The 14369-nt window shown below is 41.2% G+C and overlaps 1 protein-coding gene across 1 annotated transcript in view; it reads right to left on the minus strand.

The window, feature by feature from the left end:
- Positions 1–288: 288 nt before the first annotated feature.
- The window catches only part of LOC140185813 (G protein-coupled receptor kinase 5-like), a 331545-nt gene continuing 317464 nt past the window's right edge, over positions 289–14369 (minus strand). The window contains exons 15-16 of the mRNA XM_072239529.1: positions 13727–13858; positions 289–1003 (exon numbers count right to left, since the gene is read on the minus strand). Coding sequence (XP_072095630.1) covers positions 902–1003; positions 13727–13858 — 234 coding nt within the window. The 3' untranslated portion in view covers positions 289–901. The remainder of the gene's footprint in view (positions 1004–13726; positions 13859–14369) is intronic.

Consider the following 14369-nt stretch of genomic DNA (forward strand, 5'->3'; position numbering starts at 1 on the left):
ATCACACCTAACTGGGAACACATGGTGTTTATCCATCCCAACGTTAACGATATGTTTAAGTGGTGTAAGGGTTCAACCAAATGTACCGTTAATCATGGCAAAGTAAACCTAATGATGTTCCCCCTCAATTGAGTATTTTCACATTGAAAAACATCCTTGATAAAGAATATGTGCTAAGAAAAGTTCTTTAAAAGAAATCTAGGATACATTCACTCAGATTAAAATGTCACTTACATATAAATTATAGGAAAGATGCACTTGTTAAATAAAAATAAAATGAAAAAACAATACAAATGAAAGAGGGATATTTAATAAAATTCCAAGCTATAACAAACTACAAAAATATAAAATGACTGCAGATATGGCAAAAGATATGAAAAAATGTTCTATTGCAGAGTTAAGAAGTTCTCTTTCACTGTTAAATGCGGAGGAAGTCTTAAATCACAATTCATAAAAAATAAGTAAGATGTTCATTGTGGAATCAGCACATGGCCTTGTAGTTGCTGGACAGAAAATTTACATCCTGTTCTGACTTGCTTTAAATACAAATGTACAAAATGTAAACCAAGACAGTTATAGAGAAATTTACAAAACCTTTTTTTAATAAAGACAAAATACAGTTCTAGTAAATGCTATTTTCTTAAATACGTGCAAGTAGCCATTTTCATTGATTTGCTATTGCGATATTCTAAGGAGACACCATCTTGTTTCGAACATCATGATCCCAACCTCCAAGACAGACCTGAGAGGAAGTGAGGCAGCTAGAGCAAAGAAAACGGAGCAGCTCTGTCATGTGGAATGGTTACCCTATCAGGAACTGGTGTGTTCCCGCTAAATAGTTCCAGTAAAATGGGGAAAATTGAAGAATACCAAGATTCACCATACAAACGATGAGCTGAGACTAGCTGTTTCCTCCAGAGTTTGAATTAGCTTGGTGATAATCCACATGATGATTGGAATGGGCCTTCACACCTGTAGTGCTGTTTGAATGATTATGATGATTCTGCAAAAGAGACCACAGTAGATGACTTTACCACAGCAGAAAGCAAGCATCATTTTTGATTGAAGAACGCCTGAATATTTTTCAATTTCAATTCAATACAAGCTTAATTGTCAGTCAATCATAGGTGAACATCCATGAATTAAATCAAACAAAACAGTGTTACTCTGGAATCAAGGGGCAAAACACAGTATCAACAGTCACACACAGCACAAAGAAAACACAAGAAAGCAAGTACAAATGGTATCACAATCACGCAATAAGAGTCCAAAATACACGCCATCATAGCTCCGACTGCAGCTTGGATGCCGTGCCACACCACCAACCCGGTAGAGCACACTGATGTCAACCACAAAACTCCCCCGCCACCCCCCCACCTCCCCACGACACCATAGCTTGAGGTCTATTCCTTGCACATACAAACCATGTCGAATATTAGTAATATACAACGATGCATAACTTTGACAGTAATCTCAATCCCTTGACTACTCGCAATTAATTACAGAAAACTTAAGACAAAATTTACAATTGAAGTAAGGAATAGATTTCAAAGTCTAGCAATAGAATCTGTTGAAGATGATAGCAATCATGTAGAAATGAAGTTTAACTCTCTGAAGGATGCCTTGCTAGAATCAGCAAAGGCAGTGATTCCTAAAAAAGAAAAAAGCACAAAGAATAAATGGATGACAGATGAAATCAAAAATCTAATGGAAAAAAGGAGACTGAAGAAAGCAAATCCTATGGAATATAAGTTCTTAGATAAAAAAGTTAAAAGCTTATGTCAAAAAGCCAAAGAAAAATGGTTAAACCAGGAATGTGAACAACTAGAAAGGGGCTTCCCTTCCTCCACTATCAACTCTGCTCTTAAACGCATCTCCCCCATTTCACGTACATCTGCTCTCACTCCATCCTCTCGCCACCCCACTAGGAATAGCGTTCCCCTGGTCCTCACCTACCACCCCACCAGCCTCCGGGTCCAACATATTATCCTCCGTAACTTCCGCCACCTCCAACGGGATCCCACCACTAAGCACATCTTTCCCTCCCCCACTCTCTCTGCATTCCGCAGGGATCGCTCCCTACACAACTCCCTTGTCCATTCGTCCCTCCCATCCCTCCCCACTGATCTCCCTCCTGGCACTTATCCGTGTAAGCGGAACAAGTGCTACACATGCCCTTACACTTCCTCCCTTACCACCATTCAGGGCCCCAAACAGTCCTTCCAGGTGAGGCAACACTTCACCTGTGAGTCAACTGGGGTGATATACTGCATCCGGTGCTCCCGATGTGGCCTTTTATATATTGGTGAGACCTGACGCAGACTGGGAGACCGCTTTGCTGAACATCTACGCTCTGTCCACCAGAGAAAGCAGGATCTCCCAGTGGCCACACATTTTAATTCCACATCCCATTCCCATTCTGACATGTCCATCCACGGCCTCCTCTACTGTAAAGATGAAGCCACACTCAGGTTGGAGGAACAACACCTTATATTCCGTCTGGGTAGCCTCCAACCTGATGGCATGAACATCGACTTCTCTAACTTCCGCAAATGCCCCACCTCCCCCTCGTACCCCATCTGTTACTCATTTTTATGCACACATTCTTTCTCTCACTCTCCTTTTTCTCCCTCTGTCCCTCTGAATATACCTCTTGCCCATCCTCTGGGTCCCCCCCCCTTGTCTTTCTTCCCAGACCTCCTGTCCCATGATCCTCTCGTATCTCCTTTTGCCTATCACCTGTCCAGCTCTTGGCTCTATCCCTCCCCCTCCTGTCTTCTCCTATCATTTTGGATCTCCCCCTCCCCCTCCAACTTTCAAATCCCTTACTCACTCTTCCTTCAGTTAGTCCTGACGAAGGGTCTCGGCCTGAAACGTCGACTGCACCTCTTCCTACAGATGCTGCCTGGCTTGCTGCGTTCACCAGCAACTTTGATGTGTGTAACTAGAAAGAATCCCTATTATTGATCCAAAAAGGTTACATCAACAAATCAAGAATATCACTGGTAAAAAGCTCCTCTGTTCTTCAGGTGGATGTTTGAAAGCAAAGGATGGTACCATTATCATTGAAAAAGATGAGATTATGAACAGATGGACTGAGTATATTCAGGAATTGTTTGAAGGTGATCGAGGCGAAATACTGTACCAGAAATTAAGAAGAATATTGAAGGTCTAAGTGTATTTTAAAATCTGAAGTTCGTAATGCAATAAATAAGATGAAGAAAGGAAAGGCAGCAGGTCCTGATGAATTAGTAATACAACAAATTATTGCCCTTGAAGATTATGAAATTGAAAATCTTACTGATTTAATCAATGACATTTATGAGACTGGAATAATACCAGAAGAAGTGAAAAAAATCAGCATTTATCACTCGTCCTAAGAAACCTGGAGCCATAGAATATGAATTACGTAGGACTGTAAGTTTAATAAATCATATCACTAAGATACTTCTGAGAATTTTGATGACAAGAGCGAAAAGTAAGATACAAGCTGAAATAGGTAATGTACAATGTGATTTTGTGAAAGACAAAGGTACAAGAAACGCAATATTTGTGTTAAGGATACTATCAGAACAAGTTATTCAAGTGCAAAAAGATTTGTTTGATTGTTTTATCAACTACACAAAAGCATTTGATAAAGTGAAACACAGGAAGTTATTCAAAATATTACAGGAAACTCTAGATCTAGATTCGAAAGACCTCCACCTAATCAGAAATCTGTACTGGGAACAAACTGCCGCTGTAAGAATAGATGGAGAAGCGAGTCAGTTTACGAAAATCAAGAGAGGCGTTAGACAAGGGTGTGTTTTCTCCCTGATTTGTTTAATGTGTACAGTGAAACAATATTACAAAAAATAAGAGACATCTTGGGAATCAAAGTTGGTGGTGAAAACATCAATAATTTCAGATATGCGGATGACACTGTGTTAATTGCAAGTACGGAGGAAGAACTACATAACTTAATTGATATAGTTGTTGAAGAAAGTGCAAAAATGGGTCTATTTATCAATTGCAAAAAGACAGTGTATGGTGATATCCAAAAAGAAGGAGAATCCTACCTGCAGGCTGAAAATAAATGGGAAAGACATAAAACAAGTACAGAACTTTTGCTACTTAGGAAGCTGGGTGACATCAGATGGCAGGTGTGACATGGACATCAAAAGAAGAATAGGGATGGCAAAAGACACCTTTACGAGAATGAAGAGTATACTGACCAACACTAAACTAGGCATGACATCCCGCCTCAGAGTACTGAAAATATTACATTTATCCAGTTATGTTATATGGATCAGAATGTTGGACAATCTCTAGTAACATAAGGCAACGAATTGAAGCAGCAGAGATGTGGTTTTTGAGGAGGATGCAAAGAATATCATGGACAAAACAAATATCTAACGAGGATGTCATGAACAGAGTAAGGATAAAAAGAGAAATAATGTATGAGATCATGAAAAGGCAACGTAACTTCATTGGACATGTGATTAGGAAAGAGGAGTTAGAATGCATGATAATTATGGGAAAGATTGAAGGGAAGAAAGCAAAAGGAAGGCAAAGACAAATGATGATGGAGACAGCAGCCAGAGAACTGGAAATGAATACCAATGAATTGATCCACTTTGTAATTGATCCACTTTGTAATATATGTTGAGAGGAATGGAGTCGTCGACACTAATGGTTCTTTTTTTTACAATGTTACATAACAGCCCATGTCTTTTTTTCTTGGTTTAGTTGATTATCACTGTTTAGGTTAGTTTTTTTTTGGGGGGGTATATTTTTTTTCTTTTTTCATGTTTTCTTTTAGATTTTTTTTGTTTTATGTCGTTTATCTGTATCCTGTATGATTGGGAGATTTAACATTCATGTGTCAACTGGGCTTATATTTAACTATGTTAACCACAACAATGTATTCCCAATAACTTTGTATCAATATTATGGTATGCTTATTATTATGAAACTAATAAAAAGATTGAAAAAGAAAAAGAATTGATCCACTTGACCCGAAACAGGAGTGTGTGGGCCATGGCAGTCAAAGCTCGAACTGGGCATGGCACCTGATGATGATGACGATGAATCTCATACTGGAGAAATGCAGCTAAATTTTGGAATCTAAAATGGAACCTTTTTGGGGTAAGCATTCTGACTGGCTGCACCATGGCCTGGTTTGGTAAGTTACTTCATTTCAGTCATTTGTTCTTGAAACATTTGTTCTTGCACTTATTGTTTGCATGATTTGTTTTTTTTCCACTTCTGCACATTGGGTGCACGACAGTCTTTTTAATGTTATTTTTGTGTTTCTTTGTTTCGTGGCTGCCTGTTAAGGGACGAATCTCAAGATTGTATAATATATGCATACTTTGGTGATAAATGTACTTTGAACTTTAAGCACAATGTTAACCACTGGAGTTCAGCGACACTATGACAACCAAGATCACTTTGCACTAAAGTGAATTTCATGTTTTTTTTGTATGATTTATGTTATTTCTGGTAAAACTTGTACTTAATTTATGTTTTTCTTGTGAATGCCAATTAAGTGATGCCACACAGCTGTGATGCTGCTGCAAGCATCTTGGCGAACTTATCACAGTTCTTCTGCAGACTTTGACTCTCTCACTTGCTGCTATCTCTCCAGGTAATCCTAGACAGCCTCAATGATGTTGAGATCAGGGCTCTGTGGAGGCCATACCATCTGAAACCAGCTAAAAAATCTAGACTTTTGCACAATACTGTATATATAAATAAATTAAACAAGTACTGGGAAAAGAGAGCAAAATAAAAAAGACAAAGAAGTGGTGAGGTAGAATTCATGGGTTTGTTGTCCATTCAGAAATCTGATGGTGGTGGGGAGGAAGCTGTTCCTTGAACATTGAGTGTGTATCTTCAGGCTCCCAAACCTTCTCCTTGATGGCAGCAATGAGTAGAGAGCATATTCTGGGTGATGGAGATGCTGCCTTTTTTAGGCATTGCCATTTGAAAGATCAGACTTCCTTAAAAGGTGGTGCTCACTTCTCTGCTGTTCAGAAGTGCCGGACTTCCCTGCCTGAGCATCGACAAAAGTAGTACAACAACACAAAGGAAAGTTGTAGAAGGGAACCCATGTTTAATACAAAACCCTGCAGCACCATTAAATAGTTTTTGACCTTTTAAAACCTCACTGCTGTAAGAATGTGCTTTTCACTATGAAGTGCATCACGGTCTGTGTTGCTCGAACGGCAGAATTGAAAAGGCGGCAGACTGCTTCCAACTTGAACTCAAATATAATTCAAAAAGAGAGCACGTTGGGTCAACATTATTATGTCTGAAATGTGCCATATAGTCATTATGAAACTTGGTGCTCTTCTACACATCACTATTGTAAGGTGTGGTTATTTCAGTTACTGTCACCTTCCTGTCAGCTTGAACCAGTTTGGCTATTCTCCTCTGACTACTTTCATTAACACGAGGTTTTTGCCGAACTGCAGCTTACTGGATGTTTTTTGTTTCTTGCACCATTTTCTATAAACTCTAGAGACTGTTGTGCATGAAAATCCTATGAAATCAACATTTTCTGTGATACTCAAACCACCCCATCTGGCACCAACAATCATTCCATGTTCAAAATCACTTCATTCACATTTCTTCACAATTCTGACATTCGGTTTGAACAAATGAACGTCTTGACCATATCTACATGTTTTTATGCATTGAGTTGCTGCCAGATGATTGACTGATTAGATATTTGCATTAACGAGCCGGCGTACCTGATAAAGTGGCCACTGAGTGAATATCCCACGGGAATCACTTCCAAAACTATGATTCATTGAAAACTTTGCTTACTGAAACCATAGCTAAACAAATTATATTTGTTCTATGAAATGGTTTGATTCCTGAAACACAATGCCTAAATTTGCAAATTTTGTTCTCTGTGTTTGGGAGTCCATTTCGTTCTGCACCCTGCCTTCATAAAGCTTTTTTAGTTAGTCAAATGTGTTTCACTGGCACCCTGTCAGCCATACTAACTGCTCAGGCCAACGTCCTAGAATATCCTCCCAAAGTCTCTTCAGGCCCCCTCTTTTTAATGCAACGTTTGAACCTTGCCTTCTTTGGTTCAGTATCTAATTTTCTTAAGCAGTAGATCCTGGTTAATTGGGCCATTGGTTAATCGGGGCATCTGCTTATTTGGGACAACTGTTAACAAACAAAAACTAATCGAGAAAATAGCTGGGATTCCTTTTGTTTATTTGGGACACCACGCCGCTTAATTGGGACAGGAGACCATTGCTGAGCATATTCTAACTAGGATCAGTCACGTGGATTTGTGTGGCCATTAGACACACACTGTGCTGAGAGCAAACAGTTTAAAAGCTGTTGTTAAACCCAGTCATGCCAAACGGTCTCGGCCCGAAACGTCGACTGTACTTTTTCCATAGACGCTGCCTGGGCTGCTGAGTTCCTCCAGCAGTTTGTGTGTGTGTTGCTTGGATTTCCAGCATCTGCAGATTCCCTCTTGTTTGAGTTTTTAATTCTGTCAGCTGTGTGTGTTTGTGTTTAAAATACAGTAATTTTTGACATTGATAGTTGGCGAGAAATAAGCAGTAAGAAAATTCAGAACTGTTGCTCACTGCGGTTTCAAGCATTCAGGCTTGGAGATGCCAGAAATGACTGGAAGTAAAAATAAAATGATTTCACTACTTCAACAAATTTGGACCTACAAAGAATTTGAAGTTACCAACAATCATCTTGAATGCTATCTTTGGTCTGCACTGGATACGCAGTTCTCACCCATGGCTCCAAGTAGCTGTTTGCATGTGACAGTGGCCACACCCCTGTACACCACTTCAACAGGTGAGCTAAACCAGGTGAGGGTAGCCGGCAAGTCTCATACCATATGCATATGTATAGCGAGGGTGTCTGACTTTTGCACAGTATTGTATTTGTCAACATGGAGCAGAGAGCGAGTTTGTAAAACTGGCGGGAGCAAAGGATGTTGGGAATGACAAGTGTGGAGCACCACAGGAGGGGCGTGGGACAGATGGCAGAGAAGGAGTGCCAGGGGTGGGGTGCAGACATCCAGCCCTGAGACACCAGGCCAGGTCATTTGATTCCACACAATTGGTTTATTGATTATTACAGAATGTCTCTCTGGTGCTTCCCTCTCCCTCTCCTCTCCTTTCTCCTGCTCCCAACCATGATTCCCCTCTCCCTGACCCTTCCCCATCCTTTGTCCACAACAGAGATCCATATCAGAACCAGGTTTCTTATCACCAACATATGTCATGCAAATAGTTTTTTTTGAATGGCAGCGGTACAGTGTAATACATAAAATTACTACAGTATTGTGCAAAAGTCTTGGGCACCTTAGCTATATGTATATATTTGCCTGAGACTTTTGCACAGTACTGTACCTCCTATATATGTACCTGTCCAAATGTCTTTCAAATGTTGTAATTGTAAAAATTGTAAATGTTGAAGAAGTTACCCCTCAGGTCTTTAAATCATTCCTCTCTCATTTTAAACCCATGGCCTCTAGCTTTAGACTCTTCTACTGTGGCAATAAAAATCTGTGGACCTTCATTTTATTTATGTTCTCCATGATTTTATGAAATCAATCCTCAACCACCTACACTCCAAGGGAAAAAATCCTCATCCTATCAAGACACTCCTTATACCTCCAGTCCCAGTAATATCCATGTGAATCTTTTCTGCACCCTTTCTGGTAAAACGAGATCCTTCCTATAGCTGGGCAAACAGAATACTCCCATGGTGGTCTCACCAACATCTTGTACAGTTCTAACACAAAATCCTATGAATTGTTTTTACTCAGGAACAAAAAGTTCTGCTGTTCTGAATAAAGCAGACAGCCAACACCTGAAGCTGAAATCAAATACCGCAATGTCCTGTACATCACAGACGAACATGTAGCGTAGTGGTTAACAGTACCAGCGACCCGGGTTCAATTCCTGCTGCTGTCCTGGAAGGAGCTTGTACGTTCTTCCCATGACTGCATGGATCTCCTCCGGGTGCTCTGGTTTCCTCCCACAGTCCAAAGATTAATTGGTTGATAGATTAATTGGTCATTGTAAATTGTCTTGTGATTAGGCTCGGATTAAAATTGGGGGATTGCTGGTGGTGCAGTTCAAAGAGCCAGAAAGGCCCATTCTGTTCTGTTTCTCAATAGAAAAATAAATGTCCACAGGATTTGTTGCAGTTTGAATCTGTTCCAGCCAAATACATACTCATACTTATTTTGGAATAAATTTATTTGTTTCATTAGTGCTTTACATATGTTCCCTCATGGTGTATTTACAGATGCCTCCTTTATGTGTGTATTGCATTTAGTAAAATTATAACATCACATGGCTAGCCAGAATAGAAACCTTTCCTGCATTTTTGAGATTCAAGGGTTCATTTATTATCAAAGTATACAACTCTGAAATTCTTCTTCTCCAGATAGCCATAAAACCAAGAAAGAAAAGACCGGTAGCATGATCATCAACCCCAAAAAGGAACAAAGACTAAACAGGCATATCGACCCCCAAATCCCCTCCCCCACACATAATAAAACGAGAATGATTGGGTGAAAAACTCAGAATATAAAAACAATAAGTCTGGAAAAAGATGTCCATAGTCCAAATCCATATCAAAAAAAAAGAAAACATGGGTAACGTTCTCCGGGCTCAGTGACAGGCCTTTCCCTCTCTGTAGCAGTGTGATCCCACCAGCGATCAAAAGGCAGTCTCCCCTCTCCGATACAAGAGTGATCCCACCAGCGATCAAAGGGCAGGCAGTTGGCGCTCACCTTCTGCATTTGCCTCAATGTTTCAACCTCCCTCATCGCTTTAATCGGCAAACAAAGGAAGCTTTAATTGGCTAAACGGAGTCAAACATCAGCTCTCAGCCTTCTTGCCAGGAGGTTCGCGCACTCTACCTCTGCCTCCGGGAATCCCCTCGGAGACTGCAGAGTGCTGGAATACCCAAACGATCTCCAAACTGCAAATCACAGGCTCCAACAGTTCCAGAGTCACATTCAAGATGAAAACATAAAAGTTAAAAAGAAAGTGAAATGCATGATTTCATGATCTAGCCAGAAGATGTCAACTGAAAGAGCTTTGTACACAGGTGCCACCCTGACTGGAAGTTGACGAGAGTTGATGTTGATCTTCTTAAGCTGGGGTTGGTAGTGGGGATGAGATCCCACAATCTATTAACTGCTTCCAATGGCGTGCGCCTCAAATAGCCTTCAACAACCAAGTCCACCTCCTGGCCTTCACGTGTGGCTTGGCCATTAAGTCCAGCGGATCCTTTTTTAGTGACAGGAGAAGGGGCAAAGGTGGGTCACTACTGCCTTAAAACCAGTTGCTTCGGGCAGACGGGGCTCTTCAGCTGTGGTTGGCAGCTGATCTGGGAGAAGGTAAACTCTGATCTCAAACCTCTGCTGCCTTGCTTAGGGGGAAGGCTTCAGGAGTAAATCTTGAGCGAAAAGTCCGGAGCTGGAGTCCCTAATGCAGTCCTATGTTGAGTTCAACGCTGACCGGTAACTCCTGCGACGCTGCCGGTGCCAAACTCCATCAGTCTCTGCTGTTCCTTTGGGTTGATCAGATGCAAGGAGAGGGGAAGCTTGCTACATGGACTCCTACATAAGCCTGGTCTCCATATTGTACTGCCCAGGCTTATGTATCTAGGCAGCTAGGACTCAACATCTATGGTTCACCCTGATCTACAGAGGTCATCATCATCTTAAGGGATAAAGACACAATGTGCATGATCGGACAAAAAACATTGTCACCTTATGATAAGGGCAGAAGAACCCCATCAGTTCTTCAAACCCTTCATGCTATGCAATGTATCTAGGCTAATTTGTATCACAACCACATTCCAGCCACCGCACCCAAAGTACATATATCGATTTGCAAATCTAACATGTCTGATAAATTGCTTTTTTTGGAATAATGGGGGGTTAGTTGGAGTGTGTTTAGGGAGGACACCACTGACTGCTTCAAAACACTGCTACACTTTACTTGAGATTTATCAGAGACTAACTTACTGTGTTGTTCTATATCCCTTCATTTTTCAGTACCCAATTTCAGATTCAGATTCATTTATCACACATACACCAAAACATATAGTGAAATGTGTTATAGTTAGATAACAACCAACACAACCAAAGAACCATGAGATGAGTGTCGCCACACATTCCAGCACCAACATTGCATGCCCACGATCTGCAGAGAACAGCACGAGCAACCGCAGCAACAACAGCAACAGAAACCACCTTCCTCCCTCCCACCTGCCCACTCACACACACTGACAGTCTTCCAGCCCCAGGATAGATTGTCATCGGCCTCCAGACTCACAGTAATTGGGCCTTCGAGTTCAGAGCTCTGGCCCTTGTGCTTCGCCTTCCAGACTTCAGATAAATCTTTGAGCTTTGATCTTCGGTATTGACCCAAAGGATGACCCTGGACGTTGAATGCCAGACATTCCGATGACCAGGACACCAAACACTGGGCCTCGAATTCCAGTCGTGCTGGCTCACAGACTAAGTGGGGTCACTATTGCTCATCCCCACATAGAACTACAACCCCGGAACGTGCCGACGACTTGCTGACCTGGGGTGGGGGAAGGCCTCAAGCGTTTGTCCTCGCTGGTCTGCTGTCCCCTTATCTGTCCACAGATGTCCTTTGTCTCATGTCTACGTTGCTGGCCTTTGGATGCCACGTCTAGACTCTGGCCTAACCTCTAATTCTCCAAATCCCTGTCCCTAAACCTTAAGGTGACCCCTAACTCCCCTCTCTGTCCCCAAGGCTATCCCTACAAACATAAAGAACAACTAAGTCTTAGCCTCAACCTTAACAGAGACAGCAGTTCAGCGCCATCTTGACCAGAAGTTCACATTCAACTCCAATCTTAGTATTGTTCAAAGTACATTTATTATCAAAGTATGTATACTAAATATGACCTTGAGATTCGTCTCCTTACAGGCAGCCACAAAACAAGAAACCCTACAGAACCCATTAAAAAGACTAACAAACACTCAATGTGCAGAAAAAAATCATGCAAACAATAAAAGTAAGCAAATCATATTCAGAACTGAAGTTCATGAAAGTGGAGTCCACTGCCACAGAGCCAGTCATCACTGCAGCCGATCCAGGAGCCTGTTAGTTGCAGGCCACAGCTTCAGTTCAGCACAGAGACGAGTAAACCTCATGAAGCAGTGAGCTGAACACCAGCTCATCCCTTGACTCTGGCCCCAAAATCCCGATCTTTTAAAATCTGGCCTGGAGCTTAAATCGGACAAATTGTCACTTGATAATGCAGAGAAAGGACATTGTCATATCTTTACCCAGTTAATTTTATAATTTAAATGGAAAAAAAACTACTTAAGTTTTAGATTAGAAGTTCAGATAAACTAAAGAAAGAGATCTGCCATGTCCCCATCGACTCTTACCAATTTTTATCTATGCACCACAGAAAGGATTCTGTCTGGATGCATCATGGCGAACTGCTCTGCACATGACGACAAGAAACTGCAGAGAAACTGCTGTTGATGTAGCTCTGTACATCACAGGAACCAGCCTCCCCTCTGTGAGCCCTGTTCATACTTGTCATTGCCTCAGTAAGCAGCAAGCATGATCAAAGACCCACCCAACCTGGTCATTCTCTCTTCTCCCCCTTCGCATCGGGCAGAAGATGAAAAAGCCTGAAAGCACGTACCACCAGGCTCACGGACAGCTTCTATCCACTGTTATCAGACTCTCAAACAGACCTCTTGCACAAATAGATGGACTCCTGGCCTTGCAGTCTACTCGTTATGATCTTACACTTTATCATTTACCTGCACTGCACTTTTACAATAGCTTTTACACTTCCTTTTACATTGTTATTGTTTTACCTTATCAATGCAATGAGTAATGATTTTATTTATTTGATTGAAATACACCATGAAATAGGCCCTTCTGGCCCTTCGAGCCATGCCGCCCAGCAACCCCTGATTGAATCCTAGCCTAATTACAGGACAATTTATAATGGCCAATTAACCTACCAACGAGTACACCTTTGGACTGCGGGAGAAAACCAGAGAAATCGGAGGAAACCCACGTGGTTATGGGAGGATCATGTGAACACCTTACAGGCAGTGCCGGGAATTGAACCTGAATTGCTAGTACTGTAAAGCGTTGTGCTAACCACTATGTCACCGTACTGCCCGATTTGTTCTATATAAACAATATGTAAGACAAGCTTTACTCTGTATCCTGGTACACATGACAATAATAAACCAATATCGAAAGTACCACGTCAGTGCCTTTAGCTCTTCACTACTAAATTATTGCTTTATCATGGAATGTTAATTATACAAATCACAGTCCACAAACTAATCTGTTGCAAAATAAACTTCGATCAATAATGAATTATACATTGAAGCACGCAGTGTTAATTTTCATCTATGGATGTCACAATTAGAGGGCAGTGTAGGTCTATTATTACATTTCCTGAGGCGGTACCACAAGATGGCACTAACAGGGCTCCATTATGGTTTCTGCTCTCTCATTTACTCACTAATCTGTCTCTGTTGTAATTAAACCAATATTAGCCACTAACTTGCTGATAGGATGAAGGGATCCAACAGTTTATGGTCTTAAGGAATTTTAATTCCCTTAGGTTACTACAAATGACCAATATCAATATTCTGGTAGGCAATCTAAAGCAGATGGGAACAGCAGCTGAGGAACTTCATTGGGTTGAGTCTCACCTGCCGCCGGAAAAGTCTTTGAAGTAGACTTCGTTTGGGTGGTTCGGGCAGATAACTCCTATCGAGGTCCTGAGGTAGACTTCCATTTGGACCAAATACATTCAGTTCCTTAAAACATTCAGTTTCTATCATCTGCAGGGAACAGAAGAAAGAAATATAACTGACTGGACAATAAATCCTAACAGTAAATCTCCAAAAACTTCATTCAAATTGCTAAATCTATGTTAACAAACTAATCAGTGTACTTGCTGTTCGCCCTCTGCATTCTCATTAACAATCCTTGAAACAAGTCAGCCAATAGAAAAGAAAAAATATATATCAGCTTCGATTTCCTGGGTGTCAACATCTCAGAGAATCTATCCTGGGCCCAACATATTAATACAGCTACGGGAAGGCACGGCAGTGGCTATATTTCATTAGCAGTTTGAGAAGATTGGGTATTTCACGAAAGACTATAGCAAATTTCTATAGCATTTTGATTGGTTGTAGCACCATCTGGTATGGAGAAGCCAATGTGCAGGATCTGGAAAAGCTGCAGAGAGTTGTAAACTCAGCCAGATCCATCGTGGGCATGAGCCTCCCTAGTATCTTCAAAAGGCAATGAATTAAGAAGATAGCATTCATCATAAAGGACACTCGTCAT

This window comes from Mobula birostris, chromosome 21 (assembly GCF_030028105.1).
Source record: "Mobula birostris isolate sMobBir1 chromosome 21, sMobBir1.hap1, whole genome shotgun sequence".
In the NCBI taxonomy this organism is placed as follows: domain Eukaryota; kingdom Metazoa; phylum Chordata; class Chondrichthyes; order Myliobatiformes; family Myliobatidae; genus Mobula; species Mobula birostris.